The sequence below is a fragment of the Tachypleus tridentatus genome, chromosome 13 (genome assembly GCF_004210375.1).
Source record: "Tachypleus tridentatus isolate NWPU-2018 chromosome 13, ASM421037v1, whole genome shotgun sequence".
NCBI classification, from domain to species: domain Eukaryota; kingdom Metazoa; phylum Arthropoda; class Merostomata; order Xiphosura; family Limulidae; genus Tachypleus; species Tachypleus tridentatus.
Window position 1 is genome coordinate 140,728,254 of NC_134837.1, and position 11,087 is coordinate 140,739,340.

An 11,087-nucleotide genomic window follows, 5' to 3' on the forward strand; every position below is an offset into this window, starting at 1 on the left:
TGTTGATACTAACGACTGTCGCTTGTAGTACATTGTTAGCAGAAGAAACAGATTGAAATTACACCGTACCAACAGATGTTCAGCTAGACTGTATTACAATAACTGTTGACTTATAAAATAGTTATTTAACAAATGTAGACACGTTATGAACACACATCACATTTAGTTACACACGTGCAGTTTTCTCTATACGCGTTTTTATGTCTTCTAAACATTGTCTGTTGAATGTGTTAGTGTCTAGACATAAATAACAACATTGAAAACTAACAAAATTCTTTCAAGTTCCGTTACATTAAAATATTTGGTTTTCATGTTTAATTCATGAATACAATTTCAGTATAGAAACATTGTAAATTAATGTAAGAAATAAAAATATAACATTATTAAGGTTCAGTCATATTGACTTCCATAAGAGTCTCTTACCAGTCACACTTACATCCATGTTGATCTCTCAGAAACGACAATGACACCCATAATGTCTCACATCAATCACACTGAAGCTCATAAAAGCTCACAACTCTTACACTCGTGATAGTTTTCCTTCAGTCATTGAGACATCTAAACTTGTTTCACACGTGTTTCACTCACACAACAAAATCAAACAGGTCACTAACGTTCATAACAGTCTCACACTAGTCCAACTGGCATCACCAGTTAGTATGGCACTATGAAGGTGGAAGTATTACCTCATATATAATTAATATGTACATGCAAATGATATACTAACTAATTAAAGGTCAATTACTTAATTAGATTATACAATAATTCATGTAAATACACAGATACCGTGTTTACATGTTAAAGTAAATTTGTTACACATTTTCACAAAGTTAAAAACATCTAAACATGAATGTGAAATACAAATACATGATAAAATACACAGTACCCTAAAATTATTTGATGTATTATAAATTAATGCATGGCAAGAAACGCTTACCACCTGGTGGTTTGTGGTGGACACAGTTTTCGTTACAGTAAGGACAATTGCGTACAACTGATCACAAAATACGTCATTAACAAAGGTGGCGCTCGCAACGTTAAACTTTTGTTTACATTAACAAGTTTTCTTTATTGTTGATATAAGTAAGTTAGCGATGTTTAGATATAAGTAGGTGATTTAGTCTTGAAAAACGTTTGATATTTTACCAATGAAATTAAAATACTACAAGTAACGTCTCAAAACCGGTTTGCCAGTTATTTCCTTCCATTTAATTGTTACGTCACATAATATTGTCCTGTATATAATTATTAACGTTTTATTTAATATTAATTTAAAATATTACAGAAATATTTTATTTAACAGTGTTACAACCTTTGTTAGGGTTAGGAAACAATCAAGTAAATGAAACTTTATTTCAGTAGATACTATCCTACCTTAGATGTTTTGTGTTATTGGTTAATTATAAGAATTATTTTATTATTATTTTAGAAACTTTACTTGCTACTAGTCACAACCATATGATGTTCAATACCAAGTATAAAGACAACGATAAAAACAGTTACAGTTGTGTTCAAACCTACAAAGGTTGTATAAATCATGTCATCGACCTAACTTTAATGGTTTGTATCACATAGAAGATAAGATAGACAACATTGTTATCACCTAGTATCACTGGAAAAATAAACAGAACACACTAAAAACAAGTGAGATTACAATAAAATATGTGAAGTTTATTATTGGTCAATAAATAACAACTAACATATAAATATTTCATTAAAAATTGTATTCTAATTAATAGACAGAGAAAGTTTTGTAGATTATTAGTGTTCATTTGTTAAACGTTTATTTGTGTTAGAATGTTTAGAATGTTTCTCTACATACCTTTAAAACAGTATTGTCTGTAGTGTGTGTAATTTATATTGTATTACAGTAATTATATCATTAAAGTTAAAAATATAATTTTAATTTAATAACTTATTCATTTAGGCTTTAAATTTAAATTGATAATGATAAAATAATTTTTAACAAGGTATTTTTCTGTTTGAAAAACCTGTTGTACAATGTTTGTGATCTATTCTTGTAAAAATGAATACTTTACGGTCTATAAATATGTTTAAAATTTAACATGTCATGTTTAATATTAACATTAAAATTATTAACTGTAGACAACAACTCTTACAGTAATAATAACTTCAGTGTTTATAAAAAGAAGCGGAAAATTTAGATGTTGACTAGAGCCATATTTAGAAAACTATAAACATTTCTTGGACTCAGTGTGAAAAATATCAGATACAGTTACTAACACAGTTCTAACTCTCAATGATTTAAAGAAACCCCTTTTTTGGATATCCTGTTTAATACAGCTATAAAACCACTGATGAAAGATTCACATCTTCAGTCTATAAGGAAACAGTTCTGTGTTATTAACCATTTAACAATGTACAACACTGTGAAGATATTAATTATTTTGTGTTTCTTCGTGTTGACCCAGTCTGATGTCCATCATCAGACAGCTTGTAATACTGTCGGGTCACTGAAAGGAATAGTGGACTCCGTTACAGAATTAGTAGATCTGGCTAGAGAGAGAATTTCTACTTTAGAAGGTAATATATTTTACTTGAAGTAGTTTAGTTAACGTAAACCTTGAACATAAATTAAAGTAACATTTAAATATAACTATTTGTCAAGTTACAATGTTAGTGTTAGTAACACTCTATGTTCTAGTAGTTTTCTGTGAAGTTTTCACATCAGAGTTTTTATCCGTTACTCTTTAGATGTGTTTTCTACAACCACACTTAAACGAACATTTCCACCGCTTGTTAATGACAAACAAAACCGATCCTTTGAACAATATCTTTGTGTGACACAGACGACGGAACAAAAGCCACCTCTACCAGAAGACTGTGCCAGTATTTACAAACAAAAACTAAACCGAACCAGTGGTGTCTACAAGATCCAGCCACGATTTATGAACCAGTCGATTTCTGTATACTGTGATATGGAGACATCAGGAGGAGGGTGGACGGTAGGTGAACTAAACTTCCTTTTGTGGTGTAGCTTCAGTTAATTATCAGTTAGTGGATGTTTTCGTGAAAAATTTAGTTCAAAGTTTACCATTATTTCCATAGAAGAATAAACTGACTTGTTATATAAATTCAGTTATTTAGAGAACTGCAAAATAAGTTTCAGAACGGAACCCACATTAAAAAAATTTGTTAAGAACATGTAACGTTTTACTTTTAAATGTTTATCATATTTGTTCACTGATTTCGTTCATTAATATATGTTGTTTTATCATATTTAAATAAACAGCTTAGAAGACGTGTTTTTACTTCGTAATCATTTCGTTCTAGTTTATTTGTATATATATATATATATCAGAATGTGTATGTACGTTAAACCTATCACTTTCTACATGATGATAAACATATAATAGTGTTTAATACCACAGATAAATCTACTCTGTAGTTCATGTTATAGATTATTTTAAGTTTCTTGATAAGTTGAAAGCATATTACTTGTTATTCTAAAATCGTCTTTCAAACATTAATTTAGATAATACGCTTGTATCGAATTAAGCACAAAGCTATACAATGGGCTATTTGTGCTCTGACAAAAACGGTTATCAAAACATGGTTTGTAACAGTGAGAGTCCTCAGACATCCCGTTGTGCCAGTGGGGGGCCAATCCATACGAATGAGTTTTGTTTTAATTAAAAGACCAATCAATATTTTTACAAACAGTTTCCACATATCTTGTACAGAATGATGTTGAATGATACAGGAATATATATTTTTAAGTTTCATTTTGATAATTATAAAACATAGTTATCTCAGTATTTCTTATTGATTTTCTTATTTCTAGTTGATCCAAAGAAGAGGAGATTTTGGAAAACCAGCTGAAAATTTTTACAGATCGTGGGTGGAATACAAAAATGGTTTTGGAAATTTAACCCAGGAGTTTTGGTTAGGTACAACTTTATATATTTATCTGACAGTGATCAATTACTTATTTCTTTTTTATGTTATTTAATATTATTTGATGGAACTAATTATTTATTATCTTATAAAACATTTATTTATTATACGCTGCTTCTGTTCCAGGCAATGACGTCATTTTCTCGTTGACCAATCAAGACAATATGGTGCTCCGTGTTGATCTGGAAGACTTTGAAGGAAGTCGAAGATATGCAGAGCATGACGAGTTCTTGGTACGAAGTGAAAGAGAACTCTATAAAATGAGTTACAAAACGTACAAGGGTGACGTGGGTGAGTTTAAACTTTATTTCAGTATATAACTACCTTTATTAGTTGTTTATATAATATTTATTAATTAGTTCAACATTATTTCAGGAAATTCTCTCGCTTCCCACAACAACATGATGTTCAGTACCAAGGATAAAGACAACGATAAATACAGCGGTAGTTGTGCTCAAAGTTACAAAGGTGGATGGTGGTATAATTCATGCCATGCTTCCAACCTGAACGGCTTGTATTACAGAGAAGATAAGGTAGATACAACCGGGGTTACCTGGTATGAGTGGAAAAGTAAACACAGTACACTAAAGTCAAGCGAGATGAAAATAAAACCTGTGAAGTTTATTATTGGTCAATAAATAAAAAATAAAATATAAATATATTATGCGAAATTATATTTTACGTCACATATCGTGACAGACAGACAAGAAACAGATATTCTTAACATGTTTTATTTTTTCTCTGTGTGTAATTAAGTGGATATTTTACCTTAAAAATAAAGTAGTTTTAGTGAATGTTTACGAATGTTACTTTAATATAATGTGTTCTGTACGATAAATAAAACTTTTCCCCTTCAGATGACGCTGTGTTAAAAGGTTTAATAATATCAAGAAGCTCGAAACTAGCGTAGTACGGCCAGGTGGATTAAGGCGTTCAACTGGTAATCTGAGGGTCGCGGGTTTGAATACCCGTCGCACCAAACATGGTCGCCCTTTCAGCCATGGGGGGTGTTATATTGTGACGGTCAATCCCACTATTCGTTGGTAAGAGAGTATCCCAAGAGTTGGCGGTGGATGGTGATGACTAACTGCCTTACACTACTAAATATCCCTCGTGTAGCTTTGCGTGAAATTCAAAAAACAAATAAACAAAAAGCTCGAAACCAACTAAATACTGACTGTTTCCTAGCTACCGGTTTAATCATTTTTGTCAATAGTTACATGATTTTGATGTTTGTATAAAATATAATCTCGGGCTCTCAATAACAAAAACATTACATTTTTACCTAAATCAATAATATTGCGATACAAAATTTCAAATCTCATATCTTGTGTTGTCATCAGTAACAAGTATTAATGTTAACTTAGAAATAAAAACTACAAAAATAACAATATACAAGTACCTTATGTTTCTATCCAATAGAATGTTCTTCTAACGTATAACATTTATCATACATGTTAAGGACGTGGTCCAGTTGTTAGTGTGACGAATTGTGATTCTGAAAGTGCATGCTTCATGCATTACTCAAAAAACAATAACACTTCCCATTTAAGGCCGTTTTTGTGTTATAAGTGTAAAGGTCAAATACAAATATTGAAATAATTACGTTACAGTAGTTCAAGAATTGCCGGTAGGTTGTGTTGACTACCTACATTCCTTCTAATCTCTCAACGGAATATTGGGTAAAGCTGGCGTGAATCCTTAACATAGCTACATATAAATAAGTTTTTAAATTCAACACGAATGTATTATAAAATTTATTAACACAACGATTCAAAACGTTTAAAACAAGTGTCAGTGATGTTGGTGTGACTACCAACCTGAAGAAATAGAATAATTTTAGAACCAGTCTATTCAGAGCAAAGACGACAACGCATTACAGCAGCCACCAGTAAAATGTCTTAAATTCTGGATTTGCGTTCATGAAACACAGCGGTATAGAAACTTTCTTGTGTCATATAATGAACATATGCACAAAAATCAATATAAACAATACTTCCAAGAACAGCTCTAGAGAATATAGGTCAAGGGTACATCCTCCTAACGGGTATAAAAGGACCCCATATTCTTATTAATATAATATAGGTGAAAAGACAAACATAGCGTGTCACTTATTTTCAATATACCTAAAAATAATTGTAACAAATGCAGTAAGAAAGATATTTCGTGAAATATTCTATATCTAATAGCAATAGTATACTAATTTTGTACACACGTAAAAGACAAAAAAAAACGCAGTAACAAAAACGTGGCCTACTTCTTCCATAAATGGTCTGCAAATAAGATATTTAAAATATTCCCCGTGTTGTAGAAATAGTTCAAGCATCACTGACTAGGAAGTCATGAAGATATAGTGGATGGATGATCGCTGTCTGTGATCAAATTATTAGACGCAATTCTGGTTCATTCTCCACCTACTTACATGAAAATATAACTATCCTAAGTAACAATATTTAATGCTATGTTATTTTAATTTAATTTCATTATATACAAAACTATTTATAACCATTTCTAATCCCAAATTAAAGTTATAGCGTTGGGTTTTGAAATTAAGCTTAGGCCTAGCGTGTTAGTACTCAGTTACACTGATAAGAGTAAAACTTTCCGTTTTACAGAGTCCTGTTTGTAGTTAAATTATAGGTTTCATTGTCTTTTCTGATTAAACCGGTAAAGCATCTATATACAATTAACCAAAATACAATGCTAGAATAATTGTTACAGCACAAATATTTATTGAAACACGTCTAACCTGGAATAAACTTATATTTTTTTCCGGTGTAATATGACATCATATGCAGCAGTGATGGAAAAGAAGAAAAGTATGACAGTAATTTTGAGTTTAAAATATTCCAAGTTAAACTGAATTATTTACATTTATTTGGCTCTTTCTAGGCCTAAACTACACAGAATTACAATATATATATATCTAGTACTTTATTATTTATTTATTTAAACCTTCATTCCTTTTACATGAACACTGTGATCATTATACGGCCCTATCTCTAACAGCTACACTGCTATGAAAACATACATATCTTCTCACTGTCACATTACACTACAACGAGCACACATTACATACTACGTTTAATCCCTTAACGATTCTCAATACTTAAAACTATTTATACTAACAGTATTCCAACAACACTATGTTCACCGTATCCATACATCTTCAAAATAAGACATTCACACCATAACAACTGTTGTTGTAACAAACGGCTTATACATACATATCTGCCATTTGAAGAACTGCGCTGCTCTGAACATACACACACATCTACCATCTGAAGCATTACAACCACTACTGTGTTTCTTTGTACCAGCTGGTCTCATGACCTCTAATGAGTGAAACGCGTCACGTTCTCGGTAATGGTAACAGAGACAACAGTGTGGTTGAGATAATATTACATAAGTTCTTGTAATTTGTGAAAATCCTTAAGGAACTACGTACAGAATGCAGTGTTAAAACCGTGATAGGTCTAACATTAATGTCTGATAACTAGTAACTTAATTATAATAATGATTTACCATTTTGAAGAAGGTGCTTATACCATAATAAATATTCATTCTCCAACTACGTCAAGTAGAGAGAGTTTGTAAACAGAATAAAGTTATCAACTACCCCCTCCCCAGTGACTCAGCGGTAAGTTTTAGTGCTTATATAGACAAAAAGCTGGTTTCGATCCTCGCAGTGGGCAGAGCACAGAAAACCCATTGTGTAGCTTTGTAACTTAACAATATAGACAAGTGAAGAAAGTGCAATTTGAAAATTTAAAAATATTTTAAAATTCAGTTAAATTAAATTACTTTTATGACCACTAGAAAAATTTACGAATATAAATTCATTTAGAGAACCGCCATTAAAATAAACATAATTACAATAAATATCCGAGTTATATGAAGTACGGTTTCTTAAAAATATTATTGTTTCATAGTTTTATCGTGTCTCTTAAATAATTTTTCTGACTACTTCTGAAATCTAACTTTTAATGAGTATTAACACCTAAGTATCATCGAGTGAAACTTCGATCGCACCTCGATCTCTCACAGACATATATATATAACGGTAGAGTTTCAAAATGGCTAAAAGCTCCAATACAATAAATCATGAAATTAATTCGGTAGGCTACAAAAGATACGTTAAAACTCTACATTTCAATGTACAATAATTTTCATATCATTTTGTGAGATACATCTTTGATGGCGAAACTTTTCATTGCAAATCGCTTTCGATTTCTAGGAATAATTAATCCTAAAGTTTTGGTTGGAATCAAATGATAAAAACTATATTTTTAAAGAACTAACAGTTATATTAAAACTGTTCGGGACAGTGGTATGACAAATGGACTTAATTTAGATAACACGGTTCAAAATGTGTACATTTATACTTCGGTTATTTTGCAGCTTATATTTGATTCACCACAAAGATTAATTCTTTTATTTGAAGAATACCAGGCAATTTCGAACCGTAGTAAAATTAAAATTAAACTTGAACAGCTCAGTAACTAATGTTAAAAAATACTTCATTTCTAAACAACAATTCACTTGGACTACATAAACAGACAGAGAAAACTTATATGTATGTGTCGCTAAAAACAAATGTTTAAAATTCGACTACTTTAAATAATAACAGACCATATTCACACAAGGATACGTTGTATAACGTTAGGCCTAAATTTGAGTGTTAAGCATAAATCTTTGAATTCTTTATTCAACTAGGCCTATCTCGTACTTTTAAGAAATTCAATTACGTGTTCACATTTCTTGAACAAGCTCGGGTTAGAGTGGATGATTTCTTAGGTTCATGGTATAAATTAACAAACTAAATCCACTAGTTTGTACTTCAAAGTTTTCATTAACTTTAATATTGCGAGACGAAAGTTTCCACTCAAACAAAACTATAAGGCAAAACAGTTGATGTTTCACTTGGTTGGTAATGAGAATGTTGAACATTTCTTGGTGTCTCCCGATGAATTATTGGGAAGTTCAGATATTTACAAAGCTAAAATACAGGGTTTGATTCTCCTCGTGGGACAGAGTGCAGTTAGCTTATGTACCCTTGTACTATTAACAAATGAGGTTAGCTTGATCGATTGTTTAGCTCATGACCTCAATGTATTCTTCTCAAACTTCAAATAACCTATATTCCAATTAAAGCTTGATTGAAAATAAGTATTTTTTTGAAATTGTTCCTCATGTGAAATGTGAAAACGACTTTGTAACGATGAGCCTTAAAACGTCTACATTTTTTAAAACTCGCAATAAGTCTAACTAGAGGCAAAATGATATAACCATAAATTAAGTCTACCTGCTGTTGGGTGTGTTAGTAACAAATACATTAAGCCTACTTATCAAGTATGATAGTAACAAGCACAAAGTTAGTTTAACTGGTGTAAGGAGTGATAAAACAAGGTCAGAATTAGCCTAACTGGTGTTAGACACGACATAAACGTATTATGTGTGATAGAAACGAGCACGAAGTAAGCCTGACGTATTATGTGTGATAGAAATAAGCACAAGGTCGCAGTAAACCTAATTAGTGTTAGGCATGACAGAAACAGGTATATTAAGCCTCACATATTAGGTATGATAAAGACAAACACAGTAAGCCTACCAGTTAGTTATAATAGAATCAAGTAAGCCTAACTTATCATCTATTAACTGCATTTCCTACAGTTATTACAGTTATTATTTTTTGGGTATCCGGTAGATAAATGTAATATAACGTTCAGATATGGAATATTCTATCATATACTTCAGATCCATAGTTGAGGTTCTTTCATGTATGTAGAACATTTACCATTTTGCATTAATGTTCGGTAACCACTAACGTAACTCAATTTACTTAATAATTAACTAATATGATTACAGTCTGATATATAACATTACAGTAAATATTATACATCCAAACGAATATCTGACGTCATTTTGTTCTGACATCATACATTGTGTTCGTCTTTTTACCCATATTATATTTTCGAGAATATGGGTCTCCTCTATACCCGATAGGAGGATGTACCCCTTGACCCATATTCTCTCTAGCAGTTCTTGGGAAGAATGTTTATTTTGATACTTGTACTTGTATTCATGGCCCGGCATGGCCTAGCGCGTAAGGCGTGCGACTCGTAATCCGAGGGTCGCGGGTTCGCGCCCCCGTCGCGCTAAACATGCTCGCCCTCCCAGCCGTGGGGGTGTATAATGTGACGGTCAATCCCACTATTCGTTGGTAAAAGAGTAGCCCAAGAGTTGGCGGTGGGTGGTGATGACTAGCTGCCTTCCCTCTAGTCTTACACTGCTAAATTAGGGACGGCTAGCACAGATAGCCCTCGAGTAGCTTTGTGCGAAATTCCAAAAACAAACAAACAAACAAACAAACTTGTGTTCATTATATAACACAAACAAGTTTCTATACTGCTGTGCTTTCAAACATAAATTTATATAATACATGTGTTACAAATTGAGCACGAAATAGAGTTTCTAACACTGTAAAACCGCAGACATACCGCTATGTCATTGGGGATCAAATCATAATAATGAGTTTTGCTTTAAGTAAAAAATGTATCAACATCTTTACAGACAGTTTCCACATATTTTGTACAGAATAATGTTGAATAATACAGGAATATATATTTTCAAGTTTCATTTTGATACTTATAAAACTTAGTTATCTCAGTATTTCTTATTGATTTTCTTATTCCTAGTTGATTCAAAGAAGAAGAGATTTTGGTAAACCATTTGAACATTTTTACAGAAAATGGCCATTATTTCCTTCAAAGTTTGCTTTTGTGACCTGGATAATGAAATTTAGAAATTAACCTATTTTCCATGTAAAATCGGGCAAATTTGCATATTTTCATTTACACAAGGTCTGAGTAAAACAACATATGATATAGATTTACATGTATTTATACTAAAGTTATACAAAAATAAGCAAAAATGTTTAGAAGTGAGTAGTTTTTTTCGAGATTTGCGACTGTAATGTAAATCACTTTCACGTATCAACCCCCAAATATTGGCTCCCATCATGTTTTCGTTATATGTTCCTTGGTAGCGGCATTCAAAGTCCATTATATCTTGGTGGAAGCGCTCGCCTTGCTCCTCCGATTAGGCTCTCATGTTTTTCTTGAATTTATCAAAATGATCGTCAAGGATATGGACTTTCAGGGACAACC

The 11,087-nt window shown here is 31.8% G+C and overlaps 1 protein-coding gene and 1 long non-coding RNA gene across 2 annotated transcripts; one reads left to right on the forward strand and one right to left on the reverse strand.

The window, feature by feature from the left end:
* The first annotated feature begins 2,335 nt into the window (after positions 1 to 2,335).
* LOC143238093 (techylectin-5B-like) lies at positions 2,336 to 4,576 on the forward strand. The gene is made up of 5 exons (XM_076478040.1): positions 2,336 to 2,544; positions 2,716 to 2,966; positions 3,806 to 3,911; positions 4,045 to 4,209; positions 4,294 to 4,576. The coding sequence occupies exons 1-5, from the start codon at positions 2,379 to 2,381 to the stop codon at positions 4,554 to 4,556; spliced, it is 951 nt and encodes a 316-aa protein (XP_076334155.1). The 5' UTR covers positions 2,336 to 2,378; the 3' UTR covers positions 4,557 to 4,576.
* LOC143238094 (uncharacterized) lies at positions 3,329 to 7,254 on the reverse strand. Its single transcript, XR_013020404.1, has 2 exons — positions 7,146 to 7,254; positions 3,329 to 4,471 (listed from the first exon to the last, which is right to left on the reverse strand). It is a non-coding gene; the product is annotated as an uncharacterized LOC143238094 (long non-coding RNA).
* Between the last annotated feature and the right edge of the window lie 3,833 nt (positions 7,255 to 11,087).

What these genes read in the sequence shown, in the direction of transcription:
- LOC143238093 (XM_076478040.1), top strand. Translation starts at nt 2,379, where the DNA reads ATGTACAACACTGTGAAGATATTAATTATTTTGTGTTTCTTCGTGTTG. An exon ending in AACCCAGGAGTTTTGGTTAG is followed by an intron (nt 3,912 to 4,044) that starts GTACAACTTTAT and finishes CTTCTGTTCCAG; the next exon opens with GCAATGACGTCATTTTCTCG. An exon ending in AACGTACAAGGGTGACGTGG is followed by an intron (nt 4,210 to 4,293) that starts GTGAGTTTAAAC and finishes ACATTATTTCAG; the next exon opens with GAAATTCTCTCGCTTCCCAC.